Below are 27,802 nucleotides of genomic sequence, written 5' to 3' on the forward strand. Positions count from 1 at the left end.
TCTGCCACTTGCTTGCCTTCTGACCTTGAAAGGTGACTGGAACTCTCTTAGCCTGTTTTCTTACACAAAAAATAGGATCATAATTTGATTTCTGTGAGAAGAGAACCAACACTTCCTGATCTCAAAGCCTATAATCTTAGCCATACTTCTATACCACCCAAATATAGACATTAACGTCCTTTGTCTAAGGTTTGATTCCGGCCCCAATTCTCCAACCGCATATCCTCTCCTAGATGGAGGACTAGAGTTTGGAGGGAACCCAAAGTGGTATGTCACCCACCTTGATGGGTGGGTTGCCTGTTCTCTTGACTCAGAGAGCCACCTGCTTGCAACTCTCTCATCACCTACCACACTATATTCTAGGAGTTTAAGGACAGGCCCCCTGGTCAGTCAGACCAGGGGTCCTTGAGAGGGACTGGGTCTGCTCTCTCCCTGACGCCCCAGTGCCTACCGTAGACACAGCTCCCAGAGGGAATTGTGGGGGAATTGCAAACTCCACCACTTCCAAAGAGCTCTGGGGCAGGATGACAAAGAGGGAAGGGCACAAGCCTCAAAGCTGGGAGCCTGGGGTGTTCATCCTGCCGTAAGCTCACTCTGTGGTCTTGGGAAATTTGCTGACCCCTTAGGGCCTCCATTTCTTTCAACTGTGAAGTAGGGATAATGTTCCTTATTCCTAAGTGCCTTTTAATAAGTTGGCATGGGGTTTTGGTAAAATCTGAAAATGACATTTCAGAATAAAGAAATTAGATGGGGCAGAACTGCTTAGACTTTACTCTTGAGTGTCTCCTTTAGATATAGATTGTTGCTGCACCAGTTTGTCTAAGTCCTGGCTTTTATTGGTTCATATGAAATAATGTTATATTTCCTTCTTTATATTATGTATAAATTAGAAAATGAAAAATGTGTTAATAACATTTCATTGTGCAAAATCTCAAAAAGAAAGCCAATCATTCGAGTGTATATAGCTTTTTAGTTTGGGGTATAAGTTTCGAATCAGGCCTAATAGTGACAATAATAAGAGAAAGATGTGCCATTTGGACTATGCAACATGGTATGGCTGGGACTCCTGTATCCCCCAGCACCCATTCTTCTCTGTCAATGAGTAAAAAAAATTCAGATTCTTAACAGGGCATAGGCCACCCAAAATAATAATGGCATTTCCCATTCTTCCCTGAAGCTAGATGTGATCACATGACCAAGTTCGGGCAACAGGATATTAGTGGAAGTGTGTGCAATTTCTAGGAAATGTTACTGGAAAACAGAGGCAATGGCTGGAGTGTGAGCAGCCATTTTAAACAATGAGGGAAGATGGTAGAGCACCAAGTTAAAGGGAATTGAAGTCTCTTAAAAAGTTGTGAACTACCTTACCAGTCCTGTTCTATCTCCAGACTTTTACATTAAAAAAAATCTTATTTAAATTACTTTTAACTTGGGTGTACATTACAGCCAAACTGAATCCTAGCTGATACATGCGGTCCTGCTAATAATGATTTGTATAGTTTTGGAGTTTTGTACTTTATAAAGAGCTTTCAGAGCAAAGGAGGAAACTAATGTAACATACATTCGTTCATTTATTTGATGAAAATGTAAAGAGGATCTACTGTGTGCCAGGCCATGTGTCATGTGCTAGGGACAGATAAGAATCTGATAAAGCCTCTGCTTTCCAGGAGTCTACCACTAGCTGGGGAAACAGACAAGTAATTGTTACACAATTGATATGAGTTATAATGGGGCAAACATAATTGTGGGGTGCCAATAACCCAGAATCTAGGAAAGGATGGGATGTGTAGGATGGGTTGATGGACAGGAACATGAGCCCAGGACCCCAAGTTCTACCTGCATTCATTAACTCCAGGCTCCTCTGAATCTCCTTTGCTGATTTCTTGTAAGAGGCAACAAAGAACTGTTTATTGTCTTCCCAGGGAGGGCCAGATGCTCTTTGGAGAGCAATACCGGCCTTGTTTGGATATCCCCAGGCTCTGCTTCTGCAAGAGGACATGACAAGGTGGGGTGGTTTTGGCTCAGGCACCTGCCATCCTCCCATTGTCCTTTTGCTGAGGCCTCAGGAACTCAGGGTCCTAGGTCACAGGAACCCATCAGAGCCACTGTGCCCCTACCTATGGGGGACACAGCCAGGAACACCCTGGTGTGGTCAGTGTGCCACAGGGAGCACAGGGTCTGTGAGAACACAGCAGGAGCTCCCCCAGTCCAGGAGTCAGGGAAGGTGGCAGCAGAGCAGCCAGAGGAGAGGAGGGAAGGGAAGAAGCCACCTGCCCATCAGCCAGCCAGCCCTCTGAGGCAGTGGGAAGGGCAGAGCCTGAAGGTGGGACCCCTCCCTGCAGCCTCCTGTTGGGTACTGTCTGGTCTCTGTGCTCCTGTCCCTGGCCTATCCCTTGTTGGGATCGCACCCCACTTTCAAAACGCCCCCAGCCTAGACTTCCTTCTGTGTCCTGTGTGCCTTCTTCTTCCTCACCATGCCCTTTGGATACATTTAAGTTCTGCCAAAGCCCCTTTGAAACCTCTCTCTCTTAGCTCAATGTGAGAGTAAGAGAGCCTGCCTCCTGCCCCACCCGTGCTGTCACAGGCTGGAGGTGGGTGGCCAGTGAAGGTGCACACATGCTTCCTCAGAGAGGCTGTCGCAGAGACGGAATTAGACAGGCAGGAGATTTACTGGGGGAAGCAACTAAAGCGTAAAAAGGAGGAAGCAGGAATAATCAGGAGAGAAGAGGGGAAGGGCAGAGGGTTGGTGGGAAGAGGTTCAGATTCTAGCAAGCACTAAGGTTTCCACTGGCCCATGAAGAGGCCTCCAGCCCAAACTGCTCATTAGATGAAGCACACCTCCCACAGGAAAGGGCACGTGTGGGTGTCGCTTGCGCTCCGACGCTGGCCTAGAGCAGCCGGGACAAGATCCACCACAGGGTGCGTGCGGTGCTGAGCCTGGAGGGTGGTGGCTGGGCCACCCGGGCTCTGAGCTTGGCCACCGCCAAGGCCATCCCGGCAAAACCCCCGGGAGGGATCCCGGCTCACCTTTAGAATGGAGGGGCTTCTGAGGTGCCTGTTAGCTCATTCTCACCCTTTGGGCCTCAGCCAACACTGACACAGGAGTCCCATTTCAACATCTAGTTACATACACGTTATCTCATTTAATTTTTCTCAACCCTTTAAGAGGCACCTCATTGCACAGATGCAAAATTTTTGGCTTGGCGGGTGAAATAATTATCCCATCACTGTGCAGCTGGTGAGCAGCAGACCCAGAACTTGGTCTCCGACTCTGTGCTTGGCTCTGCTGCTGTGCTGATGCCACCATCCCCGGCCCAGCTGCCATCCGTTAGCACAGCTGCCAAAATCCTCCTGGGAGCTCAGGTAATGGCAATGCTTCCAGGGTTCATTGCACTTTGCAGGTTATAAAGCATTTTCATGTCCACTGTTTTTTCTCATCTTCCCTAACACCTGTGAGATAGTAATTATCTCCATTTTATAGAAGAGAAAAAGGGAACTGGGGAATGTGATGCTCTTTGCCCCCATTCAACCTGCTGGTAAGTGGAGGATCCTAAATGAGCCTTGAAATTCTGTGTCCTCATCACTACTCTGCAACGTTTCCTAGACAGGCTACCGGTTATATATGGCGCATGTGCGTCTGTGTGCTCATGCGCCAGTCACACCTATACCTGAGCTCCGGCCCAAGGCCAAGACTTCTCCTAAGCTCTAAACAATGCCCAACTTCATAGTGTCAGCCCTGCCTTGAGAAACCTGTTTGCCCAGGTATGTGGGGACCAGGGCTGCCCCAGCAGCCGGCTCTGAGCTGTGATCTTCCACATCTGACCCTGGGGTCCTGGAGAACCCTGAGCCAAGAACAAGTTCTCTTCTCCCCAAGACAACACAAAGTGGCAGGTACTGTCCCTCAGAGCCCAGGACCCAGTGGTTGGAGTAAGGTTTCAGGGCCTCCCACCTCCCACCCAGGGCAGGAGCCAGGGCTCAAGGGCAAGCTTGCTGGGAGCTGTGAGGCCAGGCCAGCACGCAGACTGGGGAGGGAGCTGCAGCCAGAGCCGAGGGGAGAGGAGGGCCCCAGGAGGTGTGGTTGTGGTCAGGCTGTGCAGGTTGGGCCTGCAGGCTGGCAGGGATACGCCTTTAGTGACGGAGCACGTAGCCCCCTCCCTTTGCTTTCACCCCTTCCCTCCACTTTTTCATTCTTACCTTCCTCTCTAATAACCCTTCCCTCTTGGGAGAAGCACCCAGCCTGCCCACGTGGGACTCCATCCCTCCCCTCTGTGTGGTCTGGATTGGAGGGGACAGGGCAGGTATGTGGGGAGGGGCCCCTCCTGGCCCTCACAGACCTCGGCTTTCTCCTCCTGCCCAGCTTCTCCAGACGGGCCCTGCCTGCCTCTCTCCCCCCAGTGCAGAGAGCCTGGCCACTGCCTTCCACAGTGTCACGGTAGCACTGACATATGTTCTTGGGGAAAGGCGGCCCCCGGGGTTGTGTGGTGGGACAGCCCTGACAAGGGATGTGGACAGAGTGCTCACGGAGTGGCGAGGATCAGTGAGGAGAAACTGCATTTGGATTTGAACTGAGAGGAGCACAGACAAGTGAAAAAAATATAGCATCACCAGGCGAGCTGGCTGAGGGCTAGAGCAGGGGCGGGCGCAGGGCAGCGGTGGCTGGGGGAGGGAGGGCCGCTGAGGCTGGGGTGGAAGGAGAGGGGGCCAAGATGGTCTCTGGGACCAGGACCCTCACCCCAGCAGGACTCCTGTCCAGTCCAGCTATATTTGTGCCCTGCTCAGAGCTCCCATTAGAAATAGCAAAATGAAGCTGATTTCTACCCCACCACTAGGAGGGGTTTACCTTCCCTGTTCTCTCGCCATAGACATAGAACTAGAAGAAAAGGGCTGGTGGTGTAGCTTTCAGAGTGAGTCAGGCCTGAATTCAAAACCCTCACATACCATAGCTATGGGACCTCACCAGCGAACATCAGCTTCTGCACCTACAAAACGGGAATAATGAAGCCGACCCACACAGTTACTATACAATGAGATTGTATTTGGGATGTGATCTACCCAATACTTCTGGCACATACTGCCAAATATTAGTCCTTACCCCTCAGTATTCTAGAAGATGGAGTTCTCAGCAGGAAGGTTGCCTAAGACTGGCTTTTCAGGAAGAGCTTGCATGTAGCTGGAGTGAGACCAGCAGAGATACAACTGAACCCGCCCTGGATTCTTCTTGGCGCTGGGAATGCCACAGGAGGCAGAGGAGTACCCAGGTGTCGGTGTGAAAGGGGGTTTCCTTCCATATGGAGAATTCTGATTCTGTGGCTTGGGTTCACGTGTCCAGGGCCCACTCCGGATGGCCAGCATGTCATGCCTCATGCTTCAGTTCTCACCATCAGGGCTTCATCCCTTTAGCCAAAGGCTTCCCACCCCACCTATCCTGGATATGACGCCAGTGCCATTGGGGTTAGAATAACCCACGGCTGCTGCTCACACAGAGCTCCATGATGGGGCTGCTGTAGGCACTGGGAGCTGGGGGGAAGGCCCACCAGGCCACCGGGGATGCGGGCACTCAACCTGGAGGATCCTGGACCCTGGCACCAGGGCTGGGGGCAGGGGGAGGGTGCCACAAAGTCCTGCATGCTTTCAGTTGAGTAAGAACAGCCATGACCCTGACCTCCTATCCTTTGACTCGGGGGCCATGTCCACCTGATCTTGTGCACCAGCTTCTCCATTCTCCTCCATTCCCCATGTGGGCCCCAAGAGGGATTGTGTAAGATGCCAGTCTCACCAGTCCTTCCACTCTCCCTCCAGACTCCAGTCCCAGCCCAGTAGTACAAGCTGCTCGCTGAAGTAGGTGCACCAGCTCACACCCCTCTCCCACGTCCCCTCTCTTCACTCCGCCCAGAGTACCTGTCCATCCCTGATCCCTGCCCACCCCGCCTCATTCCAACCAGTCTACTAAAAACATTCTCTGTTCTTCAAGCACTGACTTTGCTCCATCTCTGAGGACATGAACTTGAATGAGATACCCAGGTCCCTGAGGGTCTCATGTCTGAGAGACAGGCCCCAAATCACCAGATACATTGAGGAAGGCAGAGGGGGTCAGGTTGAGGTTGTGGATGTTCCCCCAAGCTAGGGGGTCAGCGAGTCTTCTGAAGCAGGGTGTAGAGGGCACAGAACAGACCCCAGGCTAGGGCAGCAGGGCTCTTCCAGGAACCACACCTTGTACAGCATGGCAGGAGGTGCCAGGATTCCGAAGCAGCCTCTGAGGGCCCTGGGCAAGGAAGCCTCCACGTGAGCAAGCTGCCCAGGAGGAGGGTGCTGTGGGGCGGCCTGGTCGCTGTGATGGCTCTGGAGTGTCTGCCGGTGAGGGGCTTGAAGTCAGAGAGGCCACAGGCCATGGGCTACGTGCAGGGCTGCGGGCAGCCGAGCAGCCGGAGGCTGGGGAGGGACAGGGCAAACACAATCATCGTGAGGAGAGGGAGACAGGAGAGGCGAGCTGTCCAAAGGGGCTGACCCTCTAGACAGCGACCTCAGAAGACAAGGCCATGAGGCTGGTGGGATTAGCTGACCCCAGCAGAACTCCAGCTTCCAGAATCTTCAGCACGCAGGGAGTGGGACCCTGTGAGCCACTTCCTCCATCGACGGACTTAAGCAGCCTGTTCAGTGGCTAAGGGCTCTTGCTTTCCCTCTAACAAAGCCTCAGGCAGCTAGCTCCCTGAGATTCCTGGTTACCGTTAAGCCATGGCCATCCCGCTGTTACTTCAATGCTGAAACACAGCCCCATTCAGATATTACTCAGAAATCACGGCACCCAGCGCCGTATATTCAGCCTCTGTGCTCACTGAACATTAAGGGTTCTCCCTGCAGAGTGCGTCCTCAGCCAGAGCGGGCTACAGTCCTGCCTGCCTTGGGGACAGGGGCCTTGTCAGCCTGTTTGGTTTGTCACTCACCCTATCCCGGGCCATTCCTGGGACCTGGAGTGCTGGAGTCACCGGAGAGCAGCAAAGTGCCACCTTGGCTGACAAGTTTCAGGCTGACTCATTCCTGTGGGTGCTCTGCGGGGCACCCAGGAGTCCCTCGGATGGGGGATCCTTCCCAGTGCCCCCAGTCTGTTCTTCCATAGTCTCCACAAAGCCAGGGGTTCACTTCCCGATACTGCCAGCTGAGGACCCAAGCTCCCTCCCCGGGGTGGCCCACTAGACAGGACCTAACAGATGCCCACACTGTCTTGTTCACGTATGTGGCCCACATCTAGTCCATACGCGCGCAAACACACACACACACACACACACACACACACCCCAGAAAAACATCCACACATTCCCTGCCCAAACCTCAGGGTGCAGGCCGACCACAAATCCACAACCCTGGTCCAGCCCTGCAGTGGAAGCCACGTGTCAGCCATGGACACCTGCCCCCTGCATACTCCAGGCTCAGGCTGACCCCATCCACAGTGACCCCAGCCAGGGGTGGCGCTTCCCAGGCTCTTCAACTTTCCTTCCCAAAGTCCCTCCACCTGAAACTATCTTGGGGAACCAGCCCCCCAACACTCTTTCCCTTTCATATTGGGAAAACACAGTAAAGGATTTTTACAGAGAAATGGTCACAAAATCCTTTTATATCCCCGCATAGAAACTTCAGAGCTGTCAATCCAGCTCTTAGCATTTCCTTTGCAGATCTGCCCCTCAGTTTGCAATTTTTATATGCATTGTATCTCCGTGTCTCAGTAGAAACTTCCATTTTCTTAGCCTGTTATACTTCCATTATACTTTTCTGATGGCCTGGTTCTTACTGCCCCCTTCCCTGATAACCTCACCCAACCTTCCCAGCTGGGCGTTGTTGTTCCTTCCACGGAGCCCTTGGCTGAGAGGAGAGAGTTGGATGACCGTGGACCTGCTCTGTGCCTCACACACCTGTCCCCTGGGGCCACCTGCCTTCCCCGGGGATTGCATGGGCTCTGGCGTTCAGGGCCTCCTGGAACCAGGTGCACCACAGGTGTTCACTTACCGTAAGAATGATGACATGACCTACAGTCTCAGGATTCTTTGAGAGGATTTCCTGGATAAATGAGGCCTTGACCTTGAATACCAACACCTGCCAAAAATGTTAAACCATTTTAAATGAAACTCTTCCCACCTCATTTCATAGTCCATGCCCATGTGCCTGTGAATCCTTAGCTGGTATTTGTGAATGCCCATGGCTGGGGGTAGATGGAGCCTGATTTAGAGGCCTGTTCACCCCAATTTGTCCTGTCTTGGGTATAGTCCTTTCTGCTTTACTTGGATTTAATGGCATCTCAGGCACTGTCTGGCCATCTGTATCCGTCCTCCAGCTGGCCTGGCACAGCCCTGCCTACCTCTGGCAGCCTCCTTCTGGCTGCTAAGTTGTTTCTAATTCCTTGTGAGCTAGAGCACCAATAAGAAAGCTCTGGGCAAAGTAAAAAAGATAGGCCCTGAGTGGGTAAATAGGGGCTCGCTGATTCATCGAAGGCTCTAGCTTTGTGTGTAGGCTTAGCAGTACCTATCCAGGTGGTCTCAAAGCCTATTTGGCTCCCTTCCTGTACTCTCTGGGCTCAGGATTGCTAACTCACCTGGTTGGCTAACAGATGGGAGTCACATGCATTTGAGAAGTGGCTGTTGTGGGCCCAAGCCTGCAGGTAAAATGTGCAGGGGTTGGGGCTCAGTCTCGGGCATCTGTGAGGAGAGGCTGGGGGACAGGGCGTGTGGGCCTTTCCAGTGGGGAGGGTAGGACTAGGAGGGTGTGTACTCACTGGCCCTGTGAGGAGCAGGCCATGCTGACACCAGGCTCAGAGGCCCTCTGCCACGCAGAGAGGTATGCAGCTGGGAATGGAAGGCCGGTTGCCTGGGTCCCCAGGGCAGAGGGCCCTCCCTGGGATCACTCATTTGTCATAGCACAGGGCAAGAGTATGGACCCAGAAGATGTGAACTTTGGCCCTGCTCTGTAGCTTGGAGTAAATATCTCTCTCCCAGACCCCAGTTTCCTACTCTGTACACAAAGGGAAAGTCACCCCTGGGTGGGTTGGTGGTATGAGCACACGATGTGGTAGATGCTCGAGGAACCGCAGATTCTTTCCCTTCTCCTCCCTGGGTCCCTCCCACCGTGAGTAAGGAAAATTGAGCTGCACTGACTATTAAGAAACCTGACTCCACGCCCAGCTCCACCTTTGCTTCCCTGTGCACCTTTCCCTCCCTGGGCCTCAGCTTTCTCTCCACACAAGTAGGAACTGATCACCTTGACTTCTGAAGTCCCCCCAGCTCCAGAATTCCTACTCCCTTCCTCCTCTTACTCCTCTTCTTGGGGGTGGAAATGCATGTGTACCTGTGTGTGTACCTGCATGTGTGCATGGTCCAGTGGGGGCAGGGAAAGGGGGAGCGGCCCGTGGAGGATGGCAGTGACAGTTAGGGGAAGAGGGAGGCCGGACTTACCTGTCAGTGGGGCTCAGAGCCTTCTCAGCAGCTAATGGCACTTGGGCTGTTTAATCATTAAAGGAAAGAAATCAAGCCAGGAGCACCTCAAAGTCCAGCCTGGTGGTGACAGACTGTAACAGAAGAGCATGGAGCTGGCAGCAATGAGGCCTGGAACTTCCGGAAATGGGGTCAAGACCGTGACAGCTCCACGCTCAGCGTCGGGCGTGGGAGTCAGCCTGCATGCCTACGACATTGGAGTCTTGGTTGTTTACTTTGTCTTCGTCATCGGTGTGGGGGTCTGGGTGAGTAGGCCCAAAGGTCAGACCAGCTCTCCTCTGGCTGGCTGTGGAGCCAGGGGCAGGGGCGAACAGAAGGAAAATAAATGGGGAGGCACAGAGGCTGAGATGCAAGGGTCTTCAGTAGTCATCTTCTCCAGCCCTTCTTTTCTATAAAAGACTGAGGCCCAGAGAGAGGTACAACTTGCCTGAGGTCACATAGAGAGCCAGAGGCAGGCCAGGCCAGAACCCCCATATCCCAGCTCCCTAGCCCTATGCACCTGCTGCCTTTGGCCCCGCCCATCCCTGGCCACCCACACCCCATTCCTGCCCTCTTCCCCATGCCGCCATCTCTAACTCCGTGAATACTCGACTCTTGGCCTACCCCACCCTCCACTAGCTGGTGTATCAGCAGGACCTGTGCTTCTGGCAGAGCTGGGGCTTGTGTGCTCATGGCCTGGGGCCAGGTCACCCCAAGGCTCTCCGGTGTTCACTGGAGCCTTGGTGGTGAGGACAGGGGCCAAGCTCTGAGGCCAGGCAGCTGTGGGTTCAGAGCCCAACTCCAGCAGTGAGGGCTGCGTGGGCCAGGGAATGTACACAGCCTCTGTGAGCCTCGTTTTCTCATCCAGACAGTGAGAATAATAAGGACTACACTGCAGAGTGGTCATGACCGTTCCGCAACATGACACATCTAAGCCTCTGGCATAGTGCCCGGCACAGACCTGGCAGCAGTAAATGGCTGCTAGTATCACCGCAGAATCCACGAGAAATGCCAGCACCTTTAGACTCTGCTGTGAGGCAGATGGGTATTCGAGTCCCAGCTGGTCACTTACTAGGCTGTGGCAAGGTCAGGAACTCTCTGTGGCCTCAGTGTCCTCTTCCATGAGTAGGGTAAACGGTCCGTGCCTCCAAGGGCTGGTGTGAGGAAGAAACGAGCAAACAGATGGCCCTGGGAGGCAGCTGGCCGTGAAGAGCACCAACTCCTCAGTGACTTTGGACAGGTGTCCGCCCACCGACACCATCTTTGGGTTTGGCCTCAGTTTCCCCATCTGTGAAATTAGTTATTTCTGTTCACTTGGCCTCCCTGAGGACCAGAGGTGACACCTCAAAGTTCAAGCAAAAGTTTAACAAGCACCAGCCATGCTCGCCTACCCTCCCACCTGGCACTGATCACTTCCTGGTGGCTAATTACTTTTCCTTGGGGAAGAGAAGCTTCTTGAAAACTTCCCTTTTCCTTCCTCTCATTCAAGTATTTCTCCTATCCCTAGACCCAATCAGAGACCTGTTGGCTTCAGCATCTTCTCAGACTTGAGCCCCCAGAGAAAGGTCTTCCTGCCCCCACCTCCTTTCATTCTCCAGAGCAATTCCCCAGATAGGTGCCCACTGCTGCACCACAGGGGCTTGTTCTAGGGTCCTGGATGGGCCCAAGCTGTGTGCTCTGACATCCCGCCAGGGCAGGAGAAGCCCCTAAAGAGAGCCCAGCTCCCCCGTGGGCCCGAAGCCCCGCCATCAGAACTGCAGGGCTGTCCTCCTCCGGGGCTCCAGAGTAGGCGTCCTGTAGGATGGCGCAGGGAGGGCAGCCTCCCTGCAAGCCCTGGACACCTGGGAATGAGATTCTCGGTCACTTACAGACACAAAGTGGAGGCAGGAAGGCCGGGGGGATGAAAGCACACACTAATGCCCTCACGCCCTTGCCCAGCACTGTGCCCTTCACAAGGGCCTGGCACCTCTGTTAGCTCCTTCACTGTTCACACCAGCCCTGGGAGATGAGCAGTGAGGCACAGACACACAGGACAGAGGTGAGACCGCCAGCCTCAGCTCTCATCCTCTGGTCCCCGCAGTGCCTGAGCCGAGGGGCAGGGAGCTGGGTGGGGCAGAGGCTCTGTGAGCCTGGGGAGACCCCCTTCTCTTGTCAATTCCTTTCCAGTCGTCCATTCGTGCGAGCCGAGGGACCCTGGGCGGCTACTTCCTGGCGGGGAAGTCCATGAGCTGGTGGCCAGTGAGTTGACTTCCTCCCTCCCCTCCTCCCACCCTCAGGTCCTCGTGTTAGCTTCTCTCACCCAGACCAAGGTAACAGCCCCTGGGTGGGTCTCTGCCTCTGGGCAGCTTCTCTCCAGTCCAAATGCTCCCTGCAACCTGACCGATCTTATACACACACCCCTGGCAAGCACGCACTGGGCCCCTGGACCTACAGAAATAATCTGGAGTGTTCCAGTTCCAGAGAGGCTCAGAGCTGAGCTGAGCAGACAGGCTAGTAAACAACAGGATCAGGGCTGAGATGAGGGAAGCTGAGGGGCCCTGGGCGCTTGCAGGAGCCTCTGACCACCAGACACTGGGAGGACGATTGGCACAGATTTCCCTGGGAGGGTGACACAGCAGCTTCAATCTGGAGAGCTGTTATATGAGGGAAATCATAGACCTAAAATCCCCAACAAACTCTAAAAGCTGATCCTGAGAACTTGGTGAACCCCAATCTCTTCTATCAGGTGCTCCCCACATTTCCCCTGGTCCTCAAAGCAGCCCCTCCTGAAATAGCATGGAGGGAGGTAAGGCCTACCTCTGGGGCAGCAGCAGCTGGACACAGGCTCTGGCTCTGCCACTTCCTCATTCTGGCAGTCATTTATCTGTGTCTCAGTTTCTTCCTCAGTACAATGGTAATACTAATGGGACCCCTCATAGGATGTGGTGAGGCTGAGTGAATCAATATATTTAGCCCAGTATCTGGCTAGTACTTGGCAGTGTCTTTAAGTTCAGGCTGCTATCATTGTCACCATTATTGCCTTCTACTGTCTCCAAGTGGGTGGCTGCCTCATGGGGAAAATGAACAACTCGGAGGCTGGGGAAACCCTCCTCTCTTGCCACTTCCTTTCCAGTCGTCCGTTCGTGCGGGCCAAGGGTCCATTAGCGGCTGCTTCCAGGCAGGAAGGCCCACGAGCTGGGCCCCAACTCAGACCCGTGGCTCCTCCCTCTGCCTGGGCTTTCCCCAGGTCCTGCAGGAACAGGTGGCAGAGGCCTCCCCCAAATCCCTACCCTGGGGACCTCCCTCCTCCCTTGCAGCTTCCTGCTGTCTGGTGGCCTCACATCAATGGTCAAGTGTAGAGCTTTATCCACCCTGCATGGACCTTGCTCCCTGTGACTTCCCTTTCTTCCCACTTTGTCACTCACTCACAGGGTGGCCTGGAGTCAGGGACTTCATTTTTCTGAACACTGATTCCTCCTCTGCAAATCAGAAAGATTCATACCCATCTGTCTAAATACTTGTGGAGATTAAGTACATCTGTGCATCTAAAGTACCTAGTCCAGTGCCTGGCATACAGTAGGTGCCCAGTAAATGTCAGCGCTGTTCCCCTTACCTTTGCTGCCCCTACTCCCTCTCCTCCTCGTGATCTCAGTCCCCTAAGTCCACGTCCTGTTCTCTGCCTGCTTCCCAGCTCCTGAAGCTCATGGTCCCGACTCCAGATTGATACACGGTAAAACTGACCCCTGACCCTCAGCCCCACTTGTCCTTGCAGATCGGAGCATCTCTGATGTCCAGCAATGTGGGCAGTGGCTTGTTCATCGGCCTGGCTGGAACAGGGGCTGCTGGAGGCCTCGCTGTGGGGGGCTTCGAGTGGAATGTAAGGAAGCTGGCTGGAGGTTTCTCAGGGGCAATGGAGGTCTGAACCCTTCCCATTCCCGTCCATTCCCAGAATCAGTGCTGAGAGGAACCTCAGAGGGGCTTGGGGAGGCTGCTGATAAACTGGGAACCCATGTAATGAATGAGGAAACCAAGGCCTAGAGGAGGCAGAGGTACTCACCAGAGGTCACACAGGACCCAGATGAGGTCCCAGGTCCCTTAGCCCCCTGCTCTCCCACAGCGTGGCACGGCCTCTGGATGGGGCCACCCCACCGCCTGCATCCAAGACATGGATACCTTCTTCCCATTCACCCAGGCAACCTGGCTGCTTCTGGCCCTCGGCTGGATCTTTGTCCCTGTGTACATCGCCGCTGGCGTGGTCACAATGCCCCAGTACCTGAAGAAGCGATTCGGGGGCCAGAGGATCCAGGTGTACATGTCTGTCCTGTCTCTCATCCTTTACATCTTCACCAAGATTTCAGTGAGTATAAGCTCTAGCATGGCCATTTGTCTCTGAAAATGCTGAGTTCAGGTCATGGCTTGTTGCTAGATGGATGGATGGGTGGATAGAAGGAAGGACAGGAGAAAGGAAGGATGAATCCACATACCTTCAGTCTTCCATTCTTTGAACTCATAATCTAGAGTTTGGTCATTCATTTATCTTTCCATTAATGATTCTTTATTTAGCACTGCACATTAATTGCCTAGAATATTACAGTTAGGAAGGTCCTTATTCTTCCTCTATTGACCTAAGCTCAGAAAACAAACCTAAGCCCAACGATTTGCCAAGGCCCACAATGAGAGTTTGGACCCTCTGACCCAGGCCAGGTCTCCTTCCACCCTGCCATGCTATAGCCCTGTCATGGGTTCCTACAGGGGTCGTGGGCTGGATCAGCAAGCCAGCACGGATGGGGACTAAGTCATTCAGCTGCCAGGTTGAGGCTTGGGAAAAACAGGACAACACCTGGGCCACCAGTGCTTGGAAACATGCCTGAGGCAGCTTTGGCCAAGGGTGCTCTCCAGGTCCTCTGCAAAGCCCGCCCACCTGGAGTCCAGGGCCCGTGGTTCTCTGCACTGGGGCTCCTGCCCATCAGCTCAGCCATGGGCCCATCTGGCCGCCGAGTGGGCCTCTGCTCCATCAGGGGCTAGTCAGGGGCCCTCTGGGCTCCTGCTCTGTTCTCCCAACTTTTCTTCTTTTCCGACCCAGCCCCGATTTACTTGCTCAGCCCTCCACTTCATCCCTTCACCTCCGCACTCAGGGACAACAAGATCTCCTGGCAGTGCCACCAGATTACATTGCTCTCAGGTCCAAAGTTTTATGCAGACTTCTCTGCTTTACAATCCCTGCAGCTCCTCACCCTTTGCCAGTCAAGTCCACCCTGCTCAGCATGGCCCCTTAGGCTCGTCCTCATCGTGTGATTGGGTGGACAGCACCTGGTGTTGCTGTCAGGTGACACATCCTGGTGGCTGTACCAAGGGCCTCACTGATCAGGACTCCCGGGTCCCTGCTCTCTGCAGACTGACATCTTCTCTGGAGCCCTCTTCATCCAGATGGCCTTAGGCTGGAACCTGTACCTCTCCACAGTGATCCTGCTGGTGGTGACAGCTATCTACACCATCGCAGGTACAGCCGAGGGGTGGCCATGTGGGAGCGCAGGGCTGGGAGCAGAGACGGACAGATGGGGAGAGGTGGAGAGGGGAACTCAACTGACAGAGACATGGAGGGAAGGACTGGAGGAGAGACATCCAGAGAGAGGGAGGGAGAGAACACTGACCCAGAGAGAGAGAGCGAGGAGCAGAAAGGGGCAGAGGCAGAGAGAGGCATCCAGAGATGTAGGATCAGAGGAAACACAGAGGAAAAGATTGAAAGATGTGGTGTGACCGAGAGAAGGGCAGGGACAGCCAGGGAGGCAGGAAGGGACGGACCTAAGACACTGCTGAGGACCCACGGCAACAGGGAGCAGGGGTCCCCTTAGGGGACTGTCACCAGGACTAGAGCCCTTCTGGGCTGCTGCAGACACAAGCCACAGCCCGCACCCTCCATCCCTCACACAGGCCTGGGTGCCCTGGGCATGGGCTCGGGGCAGCCGGACTGGGAAGGTGGGGATTACATAGGCCTTGAGGTGGGGAGTTTGGAGCTAACAGCTCAGCAAAGGAATGGACTTGGGAAGTTGAACAACGAGTGGCGCCTGGCAGCCCCAGTCCCAGGCCATCGCGGAGAAGAGCTTGCCCTGAGCGCCTGTGACCATGCTCAGTGCCGCCCTGCCGAGTGGGACAGAGGGACCTGGGGCCACCTGCCGCAAGGGCTCCGTGTCCTGTCTGGTCTCCCAGTGCAGAGGAGCACGGTGGGGGGGCACCCCGGGAAGAGTCCGTTGGCGCTGACTGGTGACCCCTCTCCTTGGCCCCCAGGGGGCCTCACGGCCGTGATCTACACAGATGCTCTGCAGACGGTGGTCATGGTGGGGGGAGCCCTGGTCCTCACATTTCTGGGTAAGGAAGAGACCTGAATACGCCCCATCCTCGAGTTTAAATTTCTCTCTTATCTGTCCTTATCTCCATGCTTTGGAACTTTCCAGAGCACAGAGCCGTGCTTCCCCCTCCAGGCAGGGCTCCCAAAGAGCAGTATTCTCACCAGGTCAAACTGGGGTCTGAGCCCCACATCCCTCCCCACCCCCAGTTCCCATACCAGTTCTAAGCCCTGGGGCCCCCACAGGGCTGGGAGTTAGTGGGCATGTGTGACAGGCCCAGGGGGGCCTCGGAGCTGTTTCACTCAGTGTGGTCTTTCCTCACAGGCTTTCAGGAGGTGGGCTGGTACCCAGGCCTGGAGCGGAGGTACAGGCAGGCCATCCCTAATGCCACAGTCCCCAACACCACCTGTCACCTCCCCCGACCTGACGCCTTCCACATGCTCCGGGACCCTGTGAGCGGGGACATCCCTTGGCCAGGCCTCATTTTCGGGCTCTCGGTGCTGGCCACCTGGTGCTGGTGCACGGACCAGGTGAGTGCCCAGCCCACCACGAACGGGGGTGGCTCCCTGTGGGGAAATCAAGCATCTTAACGTAGAGGGTTGGGGCTCATCCTGGGACCACTGCAGGGACACAGCGAGTGACCACATCAGGGCTCCCCAGGGCTGAGCTGAGCCCCGTCCAGCCTGAGCGGCTCATCTCTACTGCTGCCTTCTCAGGTCATTGTGCAGAGGTCTCTCTCTGCCAAGAGTCTGTCTCATGCCAAGGGAGGCTCCGTGCTGGGGGGCTACCTGAAGATCCTGCCCATGTTCTTCATCGTCATGCCCGGCATGATCAGCCGGGCCCTGTACCCAGGTAAGGGCCATGTTGGATTAGAGTGTGGTTCGAACTCCTGTTAATACATACTAAGTACGTTAGGCTTTGTGGGCTAAACATACAATAAATATTTTAGTAGAAAAAAATTTGTATCTGAATGTCATTTTAAAATCTTTCTTCCCTTTCATAAGGGAAAGTCCAATTAAAGCATTCTTGGTGCCTTCCGAGGATATTGGCCTTTTATCAAGATCCAATGCCTAAAACCCAAAGGAGTCTTTCAGGCTGTGCAGGGCAGTCTATGCTTGGGAACCTTACCAGTACAGCTGAATCATGGGAACCAGACACCCACCTGCCCCTAGGTCCTCTGAGCCCAGCCAGTCACCAGTAAACACATCCCTATAGGGCTGGAAAGCAAATTTTGCACATTGGGAAAGTCATGGGAATATTCAGTTCTATGTCCATCACTTCTGTAGATGAGGTGGGCTGCGTTGACCCTGACGTCTGCCAGAGAATCTGCGGGGCCCGCGTTGGATGTTCCAACATCGCGTACCCCAAGCTGGTCATGGCACTCATGCCTGTTGGTGAGTCCTGTTCCCCCACCCCACACTTCAGTCCTACCACCAGCCTCTGCCAACCCCCACTGTCTGAGAGGACTGCATTAAGGATGAACATGGACAAGAAGAGGGCATAAAGGCCTTCCCACTCCCCTCCCCTACACATACACACACACACACAAAATTTTCACAAGTGTCTGTAAGGCACCTGTGCTGTGCCCTGGCCCCAGAGATGCAGGATAAAAGGCAGACCCTTGCTCTCAGGCTTCATATCATCTGCAGGGTAACTGGGTTGGCAGAGGGGACTAAAGATATATGTTACTAACCAAAGGAAGAAGCAGAAGTCTGGGAGGAAGATGCTGGCCCAGGTTTGGGACACCGTGAGTCTTCCAAACCAGGAGGTGTTACATATTTGGACTGGGCAGGGGGAGGGACGGCTGGGTGGGGAGTCATGCCCCCAGGGGTGAGCAGTCCTGCTTCTAGAAGCTTGGCCATTAGAGTCCTAGAGACTTCAGATACCAGGGGTCCCACCCTCTCTTGCTACAGGGGGAAAACGACCCAGAAAAGAAGGAACTAGTTCAAAGATCACACAGCTAGTTACTCGCAAAACCAGGAAACAAATCCAGGGCTTCTGCCTTCCAAGCAGGGGCTTTAGCCTGGCAGTGCGGTTCGTGAAAAAGGTAGCAAAACACAGAAGACACCCAGTTATGATCAGTCACCTTCCTCCCCACCAGGGACCCACTAACCAAGTGTCTACAAGCTCTAAAACCCAGACTAAGATGCCAAAGCTGCAGAGGACTTTAAAGATCACCTACTCTCCCAACCTGTAATGGGACAGATGAGAAACTGAGGCTCTGAGAGGCCACAGAGCAAGGCAGAGGCAGACCGGCTGGGCCTCTGGGCCTCCTGGATTCCCTGTCTGCACAGGGTGGGAGCCTCTGCCACTGCCTTCCCACCCCAGCCCCACCCCCAAACTCCTGGTTCTGCCGGACTCGGTAGCCTCATGGCTCCTGGCCAAGCCTGCCCAACTAGGCCAGCTGTCCATGCAGACCTCCTCTCTCTCCAGGTCTGCGGGGCCTGATGATCGCCGTGATCATGGCCGCCCTCATGAGCTCACTCACCTCCATCTTCAACAGCAGTGGCGCCCTCTTCGCCGTTGATGTGTGGCAGCGCTTCCGCAGGAAGGCGCCAGAGCAGGAGCTGATGCTGGTGGGCAGGTATGAGGGCCCATCCTTCCGGAGTGCCACCTCCCTGTAGGCGGAGCCCCTCTCCCCTCCTCCTTGCCCTGGGTTTCCCTGGGGAGATGCCGCTGGGTCTGGACCCTGACCTGGCCGGCAGAGCACCTGTCTGTACCGGCAACTTTCTACGTGACCTCAGTCAGGTAAGTCCCTCTCCAGCTCTGTACCACTCCTGCCCTTCCAGAATAAGGAGAAATCTCTCTTCCCTGCCTCTTTAATTTTCCCTTGGAATTGATCAGCAGGATAAATGAGCAAAGCTGACAAAGCATTTAAGAAATGAAAGGTGAACTCTGTAAGTGGGAGGAAGTTAGCAAGCAGCTCCTCCGCAGGAGCTTTCAGACCAGCTCTGGTTGCTCTCCTAGGATTACAGAAAGGCTATTAATTTACTCCGTCAGACTCCTCCTGAGCATCCACCTTTCATCATACCTGTGCTGGGGACAGGGACATGACTTACACTGCCCTGCTCTGAGGGTATGCATCATTAAATGAGAAAGGCAGGAACACAGGTAATACCCTGAGGATTCTGCATTGCAGATGTTCATTCGAAGGTTGTCTCCAAATGTTGCAGAGCCCTGATCACCAAGTTAAAGAATTTGAACTTCATCTTGTAGGTGTCAGTTTTATGCTTTTCAGTGTATCACTTGGTGGCTAATTTTCTTTTTGTCCCTAGGCTGGGGACTTTTAGTTTACACAGGTTTAAAGGGACCTTTCTGAAAGTTTTGCTTAATAATTTAAGGCTGTATAACTTAGGTAACTGGATGAACGTGCTTATTCCCTTTTGGTAGATGGTAACGTGCTCTTTTCCATCTCGCTGCCTTTGCTCTCACTGCTGCTTCCATCAGGATGCTTTCTGTCCATGGCTGCCAAGCGGATTCCTACTACCTGCTCACCTGAGCGCCCTAGCCCTACACACAGGGGACTGACCACCTGGAGTGCAGGACAGATTGGGCAAAGAGAAGGGGGGATGCGTGGCAGGGAGAACACCTGGGTAGCTGCTGCTGTAGTGGGGCCTAAGAGTGAGAAAGTGGGAGGGAAAGGAAAGGAGAGGACAGGTGTGCAGAGCCATTTCAAAAGAAGCATCCTTCCATCTCTGCACACAACGGCCCCCAAGTTCACTGCCATTTATTTTATCCATCAGTGGGGTTTGGGCGCCATCTCCTGGTCTTATGCATTATTGTACCAAACAAACATCCAAGAAAAGTGTGTTGTCAACTTGTTCACACACCTGCAGAACCATACATACATACATCTTACTGGATTTGGGCCTGAACCTGGATCAACTGGGATTCTGGAGAGGAAGGTGAGCCCCTGCTACTAGATATTCCAGTCTAAAGGAATAGGGGTTAGAGCTGGAGGAGCTGAGAGAAGGGAGCAGTCCCTGGAGGTGGTGGGCCTCCCAGAGAAGGAGGGTGTCTTGCACCAGGTTTTTATGTGAAAAGACCAGCAAATGCATCCAACAAAGATACAAGGCCATTATCTGAGGTGGGTGGTGAGGTGAGAGGTGTACATACCTCCCTGAAGCGCAGGTGGGCTGCATGGCCTCAAAGGCATCCAAGTAAAAAATTCTGGGTTTCTTGGATTCTGGAATCTGACAGTCTGTGATTTTAAAAGAGTCTAAATTTCTAAAATCTTAGTATTTGGGATTCAAGCTTCTACCATTCTCTTCTTCGGTGGCTGCATTCTCCTCCCTTCTCCCTCCCTGGGCATTACCTTCATGCCACACCATGCCAGGCCACCCTCACAGTGCCCTGTGCCCTCCCGGCAGAGTGTTTGTGGTGTTCCTCGTTGCCATCAGCATCCTCTGGATCCCCATCATCCAAAGCTCCAGCAGCGGGCAGCTCTTCACCTACATCCAGTCTGTCACCAGCTACCTGGCCCCGCCCATCACTGCGCTCTTCCTGCTGGCCATCTTCTGCAAAAGGGTCACAGAGCCTGTGAGTACAGCTACACCTCTGTCCCCTGGTACACCAGAGACCCAGCAGGACTGGTCTGGCATGTGACCTTGGTCTGCCCACTTAGTCTTCCATCTCCCCATCCATAGCATTGGGTCTATATTGATTCATTCATCCAACAAACATTTACAATCTTATGATGGAGGCTCTGGAGATGCAGTGGTTTACAAGGTTCATGTAGGTCTTTCATCACTGGGCCAGCAGGGCGGAAGGATGATTCAACAAGCAATAATAATTAAGTCTACTGGCTGCTCTGAGAGTAAAAAGCAGGAGCACCCAACCTATGGGATGCCTGGGAGGGAGTCAGGAAAGCCTTCCTGGATGTGATGACATCTGCCCTGAGACCTGAGGGATTTATGGGAGAGGGAACACTGTTCCAGACACAAGGAATAGTAGGTGTGAAAGTCCAAGACAGACTGAGTGATCTCTAGCATCTTTGGCCTTTAAGAGTACAAGGTTCTATACGTAGGCAAAATAACAGCAATGATGAGATGAAACCAAGTGTGAACTTACAGGGGAGCCTGCATGTGCCTTCTTCTGAAAGTGCCCTGAAACCTGACAGGCCTGGGAGGAGCTACAGGTACCAGGACTGTAACCTTGGTTACCCATCAGGACAGCCTAGAAAAGACAGGCCCAAATCTGCTGCTCTACCTTGGGGAGTTAAGGGATGTCATGGACACGACTACCCGGGAGCCATGTGAGAGCTCAAGGTCATGACCACAAACCCCTCCCCCAACAGAGTACCTAAGTGAGGAGTCTGTGGTGTCCACTGTGTGCAGAGGTCTAACCTCCCTACTGATAACCACGGGGCACAGCAGGACTCTGCTGAATTCTAGGTGTTTCTGCTCATTCCAGAATTTTTGAAATTAGAATCAGCATCTCATTTTTGAAAATATAAGCCATTTGACTCTTACATGTGAGGAACAGGTATAGGGTCAAAAGGTGCTATAAAAAAGATATGGGGGTGCCTGAGCTTTTCTTAAAAACAACAAAAATGATGACTTCTATTGTGATTTTGGTTCATCATAACAAAAATTCAGGATAGGGGATCCTGGTTTTCTCTACTTATCACAAAAAACATATTCCATTCTAGTTGAATACTAAGCATCTATACTTAGTGTCTATTAATTTCTCTTATCATTGCACATGAGAAAACTTCAAGCCAGTGAGGTTAAGTCCCTGTTCCAGTCACTCTGGAATAGAGCCAGGCCAAATCCTGGTCTGTCGGACTCCAGCCTGTGCCCTTTCCAAAACAGATTTCCTCCTCCCATCTGAAAGTGGAGCATTCCTATGAAATCTTTTGTAAGCCAAAATCAATTACCATTAATTTATATGGAAAAATTTTTTAGCATTCTCAGAGCCAAAAAATAACCTCTCTTAGGCTTTTCTGACACATCTTGCTAATGGATGCACACAATAAATCAAGATAAAGTACAGATGTTTACAGCTATAGTTCAAAGCTCTTGCAGCTCGATGCTGAGTGGAGCTCCCTGGAGGAGCACGGCGGGGCCTCTCTCCCTGCTCGGAGTGCAGGAGTGCAGGCTGCCTTCTAAGGGCTCACTGCAAAGCCAACACCAAATGCTGTTTGTACTTGTTGCCTTTTTTCATGCAAATGAACATCCTTTTTGGATTTATTTTGGTTAGCAAAAGCAGGTACTAACACAGGTCTTCCATAAAAGTGAATGGCATCATGCAAACTTTCAAAAAGAAGGGGATACCTGCCTTTAAGTTAAGACAAAGCCTTAGCACTGGGGAACTGACTCAAGCGGACTTGCAAACACTGTAAGAAACTGGTGGCTCTTAGCTTCCTAGGGTGTCCCACCTGGGTCGCACCCCTGCCTGCGTCTGCCCTCTCTCCACAGGGAGCCTTCTGGGGCCTCATGTTTGGCCTGGCTGTGGGACTTCTGCGCATGATCCTGGAGTTCTCATACCCAGCCCCAGCTTGTGGGGAGGCAGATGGGAGACCAGCCGTGCTGAAGGACATGCACTACCTCTATTTCGCCCTCCTCCTCTGTGGGCTTACTGCCTTCGTCACCATCACTGTCAGCCTCTGTACAGCCCCCATCCCTGAGGCAAAGGCAAGTGGGCTGCTGGACTGAGCTCCCCACCCCCCCAATGCTGTCCCTACCCCCAGTACCTGGAATCCCACCACTGAGTTTTCCTCTGCTGGGTGTGGTCTCCCCTGTTGCCATACAGATGTCCTTGGGAGGGGGAGCTCATTAGGTCATTAATTCCCAAGGTAAAAGTAATTCATTTAGTTGGAAAGTTATTCCATGAGCACCTACTATGTTCCAGGTGTTATGCTGGGACTACAAGGATGAATGGTCCCTGCCAGTGACTGTCAGAGTTACACACCAAAACAGTTACTCTACCAAGAGAAAGTGCAGAAGGACCAAGCTCAAAGGGAGGGGCCCGCTCAGGAGAGGTAGTTTCCCTGGGGAGCTGGGGAGGGCTCCCTGACAAGCTTACTTTGATTTGGACCTAGAAGAATGAGTAGGGATTTGTTTACTGGTCAAAAAACAGGCATATGAAAAAAGAAACAGAGTCGGCCAGAGTACACTCAATTCAAAGTCCTCACCTCTCCCACACTGTCTGGATTTACCAGTCCTGGGACATTGAAACCATGTTTTGAAAACATTTTTCTTTAGAGAAGGAGAGTATTCATTTTCTTGGGCTGACCTAATAAAGTGCCACAGACTGGGGGGCTTAAACAACAGAAATTAATTTTCTCACAGTTCTGGAAACTAGAAGCCTGCGATCAAGGGGGTCAGCAGAGTCATTTCCCTGAGCCTCCTTCCTTGGCTTACAGCTGCCTGCCTTTTCTGCATCAAATGGTCTCTCTCTGCCCGAAGGGGTCCTAATCTCCTCTTCCCAGAAGGACACCAGTCACAGTGGATTAGGACCACTCTGATGGCCTTGTTTAACCCTAATTACCACTTTGAAGACCCTCCCTCCAAATACAGTCATATTCTGAAGCACCAGGTGTTAGGACATCAACATACTAATTTGGGGAGGACAGTTCAGCCCTTAACAGAGCCCACGCCAGAGGCTGGTCCTTGAAACATTGAGTGGAAATCATTACTAACACCCCTTAGCTGTATAGTGCTTTAGAGTTTGCAAAATGACTTTATACCTTTGGTGTCACTAATTCCTACAAGCAAGCAACATATCCACAGAGGAGCCAAGAAAGGCCCATTTCTCCAGTGGCCCACTCCAGAGATGCTCTCCCCCCACTGCTCGAGCCTTCAAATTATTTTCCATAGTTGCTGCCTCACTCCCATGCTGAAATGAATCCCATGAAAACTCCCCTCCCCGGATCCTGCTGCCTCCAGCTACAGCTGCTCCTCCTTCCTCTCAAGAGAAACTCAGCAAAGAGTGGTCTCCACTCCCATCCTCCACTGCCCCCTCTGGTCTACTCAACCCACAGCAGTGTGGACGGTGTCCCACCTTCCCACTGAAATTGCTCATGCGGGTAACCACAATAACCTTCTTATTGCTAAAAATCAAGGTCACTTTCCCATTCTTTATCTTAAGCGAATTCTCAAGTGAACCAGGCGCCACTGATCACTTCCTGAATTCCGAAGAGCTCCCTCCCTTCTGTTCATTTCATGACATGATTTTTCTACCCTTCTGCCTTCTTCATGGGCTTCTTCTCCTGCCCATCAAATATCTTGTTCCTTAGAGACCCACCTACAGCCTATGACCCTCTCACCCGGCACTGCCCTGGCGCTATCGTGTCCATGCCCGTGGATTCAGCCACCCTCCATATAAAAAGGGAACTCAATTCTCTATTTCCACCCAAAACTCCTTCCCAAGGTTCAACCCCAAAATCCAACTGCTCCCTGGTAACACAGATACCGTCCGTATGCTGCTAATGACACAGTGTAAGGATAAAGTTTACTGAGAGATATTTATAAGCAAAGCAGCATCCCGGGCTCTCAGATGCAAGGAGAGGCATAGCTGCTTGCACAGTGGAAAATCTCCCATGAGACAGGCTCTCGCCCTGCTCTGCTGTGCATATTTGTAGGAAGTCGGGGCAGGCACGGGATACCTGGTTCAATATGTATCAAAGAACTTCCTGACCAGGACAGGAGCCTTGCTGGAGAGGAGATCGTTCTGAGCCTAGGTAGTCATGGCTGTGGCCAGTTGGCACCAGCCAGAGAACTTGCTGTGTCCCTCTCTGCTGAGCCTGCCAAAAAGGGAACAGCAGAAGAGCGCCCAGGGCTGCCCAGGGGAAGCAGGGTTTCTCCTCTGCACGTGGACAGCTCCCCTCCTTTCTATTCCAGCTCATCATACCTGAGCGCAAGCACACACCCTCAAGAGCAATGGGGACAGACACCATGCTGTGGGTCCCAATAAACCTCTTGTTCTTTCTCACTCCCACCTTCACAGAACCCTGTTCCTTCTCCGGCCCTCTCTGTGGGGAGCACCACTACCATCCGACGGTCCAAGGGGGAACCTGAGAGTGAGCTGGCCGCATCCCTGCCCTCCATGGTTCACTCTCTCATCACCAGGCCTGCAGATCCTGCTCCTCATCATACCTGAAGGCCACTCCCTCACGTTCCTCAGCCCCTCTTTATTTCTTGCTTGTCCTTTGCAAGCCTGCCGGCTGGATCCCTTCAATTCACTCCAGGAGATCTTTCTAAACCCTAGGACTTAGTCTCTTCCCTTTGCCTATAGTCGGCACTGACTCTCCATGGCCTACAAGTTTCTTTTTGAGAGCGTCCACACCTTAGTCTGACCCTGAGGGCCTTTTGTTGAGGGTGACCTGCCTCCCTGCCCAGCTTTTCTCCTGGTCTGTGAGCTACGTGAGGTCAGGGCCATGACCCCTTGCTGGCCTGGCCGGAGTTCATGCTCAGGGAGTGCAGATTTTCAGAGGATGGGCAGTAGGGCTCGGAGCCTTCTGACTCCCAGCCCTGAGCTTGTTGCCCACACTCCTTGCTCCTCTGACGGCCCCCTAGGAAGGGGAGCCTCCTCTTCTACAGCAGGACTTTCCTCCAAAGGTAACTGAGTCAGGCCGTGTTTTCCGTCCCTCCAGCTTGCTCGCCTGACATGGTGGACCCGGCACTGTCCCCACGCTGAGCTGGAGGAGGAGGCCCGTGAAGGAACCACAGGAATAAGGGAGACACCATCTGGGGAGTGCCCTGCAGCAGGCAGAGGGGCAGAGAACTCCAGCCAGGGCCAGAAGCAGCCTGGAGGTAGGCTGGGGGTATGTGGGTTGTACCTCACAGAGGAGCAATGGGGACAGACACCTTGTCGTGGGTCCCCAAAAACCTTATTTGGAGATGGAGTCTCTGAGGGATCCCAGAAACTATCACCTCTCCTCCCTTTCCACGTGGCTACTAAACTATTTGAGAAATAAGAAAAATGAGTAAAGCAGTCGGAAACCAAAATATTGGCCACATTGCTGATAAACTGAACATGGACAGATTTGGCTTATATTTAGGGGGAGGTACACTTCCTAATACTGAACCCCAGCATTGGACAGAGGCACCCACCAGTAGCCTACTCCTGTGAGCACTGCACTGCGATCAAGGAGGAGGAAGGGACTGCGCCAAGCACGCCCTCTTTACATTTCCAATGTCTTGAGACAGAAAGTCTCTTCATGCCCCCTGGTTGAATGAGCCGAGCGGCAGAAAATCAAAGGTTGTTACACTAATTGAGGTCCCTCCAGATGGAAGGAAACATCTGACATGGAAAAGAAACAGACCCTCCCCCAGCTGCCACGACCACTTTTTAATTTACTTATTTACCACTGGGTGTAACAATTCTGCCTATAGTCACACAGAAGCACGGCTCTCCCTTACGGGGCCGGAGCAGCCACGTGTCCACGCTGTGCTGTGTGTCTACATAATGTTCCTCCAGACCAACCAACCAACCACCATCCCTGTGGTATCTTTCTTGAGCTGCTGATCGGGCCATACAACTTTTGCTTCCTGGAAGTTCTTAAGTATGTTAGGACAGTACATTAATTCAGTTTACTCCAAGATCATACAGTATCTAAGGTTAAAAACTGGCATAAGACATAATGTAGCTGTTTAAGATGCAATGCGTCTATAACCTTCCTGTGGTGAGATTAAATAGAAACACTAAGACATTCTGATGTAGCGACAACATTACAGCGATTTCCAAATTATAAAATTCCTGAGGAAAAATTAAAGTTAAGCCAGTTTACAAGTTAATGCCCAACATCAATTTCTCTTGCCCTTGTGAGTTAAAAATTTAATGAAGTTTAAGTCCTAAATTTACTTCCTGCCTCGGTTAGAGGGAAGCCCAGCCCCTGGTGTGCTGGGGGCCTTCAGCCGGTGCCCTGTCCCACTGGATAGGGCAGAGTCCATCAGGACATCAACTAGTGCCTTAGCTCCATGCCTAGCCTCTGGTGTGCCACAGTTTTAGCCACTCCAGCAAGGTAAGAGCATAGATAAGATTATCAAAGCGTCAAAGCATGGTTGCTGGGCTCACACAGCCAGCACCCCTGTGCCACTCAGCTCTCTGCCTTTGATGGGTTTTAGGGACCCTGTGATTCCCCTGAGGCCTGAGAAACCTCCAGTTTTGTGAAGCCCCTCACCTTTGCCCTGACTGAGAAACCCTCATTTGCTTAGAGTTAATGACATCATAAGCCCCAGAAGCCCACACATATCTGAGTCTCAAATCTTCTTACCCAAGCTGCAGCAGTTAAAAGCCAGTGGTCATTATAAAAAGCTATCCATAATGGAGAATGTAATCCACTACAAACTTCCAAGGTCAAACCCACACAGGCTCTCACTTCAGAAAGCACCGCCAGAGTCACCCTCCCAGGGCTTATCAGTTGCTCCTCTTACTTCAGGTGTATTTTGCTTGGCAAAAATGTAACTAGCCCCTTGTCTCTTTCCAAGCTTTGTGACCTATGCACCAGATGTTGGTGTCTCAAATCTGCTTCCCCCACATTGTCACAAGGATCATGTCTGGGCCCCTGTAAAATGTAGGCATGGAGGAATGATTCTGAGAGCACAGGCTCTTTTAGGTGAGGCAGCTACCAAGAGAGAGGAAAGAGGAGGGGAAGAAGCTGTGGAGGTAGTTCCCAATGGGAGGAGGCAGGTCACAGTCTCCCAGCTGAACCCCAAGACTTGACAGATATACATGGTCCCTGGCAGCCCTCCCTGGCTGGCCCCCTGCCAAGGGGCAGAGCCTGGCTGCAGAGAAACAGAGAAATGCCTGCTCCCTGTGGGCTGCTTGCTCCCAAAAGGAGACACTGAGTCAGCCGAGAAGTTCAGGGAAATTCTTCCCCAACCAAGGTGGAGGAAAAGCACAGGAGAGGCAAGTGCTGTAGGATGCAAAAGCCCCTTTCCTGCCAAAGGAAACAACAGGAAGGGGGTAGAAGCAGCCAGCTCTCACAGGCAGAGGAAGGCTCTCCTCCAATGTTGTCCTCAAGTTAAAAAGAAACGTGGCTGTGTAAATTTTCATTCCTAAAGAAGGAAAGTTAAGCAA

At 52.8% G+C, this 27,802-nt stretch overlaps 1 protein-coding gene across 4 annotated transcripts in view; it reads left to right on the forward strand.

Annotated features, from left to right (window-relative positions):
• The first annotated feature begins 3,761 nt into the window (after positions 1-3,761).
• SLC5A9 (solute carrier family 5 member 9) overlaps positions 3,762-27,802 on the forward strand; it is a 40,112-nt gene continuing 16,071 nt past the window's right edge. For 2 of the 4 annotated variants that reach the window (XM_073233893.1, XM_073233895.1), the window contains exons 1-14: positions 3,762-3,891; positions 9,501-9,721; positions 11,622-11,693; positions 13,207-13,311; positions 13,627-13,791; positions 14,829-14,934; positions 15,720-15,800; positions 16,103-16,308; positions 16,495-16,630; positions 17,065-17,172; positions 18,212-18,362; positions 20,149-20,317; positions 22,198-22,413; positions 25,374-25,533. In XM_073233893.1, coding sequence (XP_073089994.1) covers positions 9,566-9,721; positions 11,622-11,693; positions 13,207-13,311; positions 13,627-13,791; positions 14,829-14,934; positions 15,720-15,800; positions 16,103-16,308; positions 16,495-16,630; positions 17,065-17,172; positions 18,212-18,362; positions 20,149-20,317; positions 22,198-22,413; positions 25,374-25,533 — 1,831 coding nt within the window. In that variant the 5' untranslated portion in view covers positions 3,762-3,891; positions 9,501-9,565. The remainder of the gene's footprint in view (positions 3,892-9,500; positions 9,722-11,621; positions 11,694-13,206; positions 13,312-13,626; positions 13,792-14,828; positions 14,935-15,719; positions 15,801-16,102; positions 16,309-16,494; positions 16,631-17,064; positions 17,173-18,211; positions 18,363-20,148; positions 20,318-22,197; positions 22,414-25,373; positions 25,534-27,802) is intronic. The other 2 variants (XM_073233894.1, XM_073233896.1) reach the window with 2 other exon arrangements.

This window comes from Manis javanica, chromosome 4 (assembly GCF_040802235.1).
Source record: "Manis javanica isolate MJ-LG chromosome 4, MJ_LKY, whole genome shotgun sequence".
NCBI lineage: Eukaryota > Metazoa > Chordata > Mammalia > Pholidota > Manidae > Manis > Manis javanica.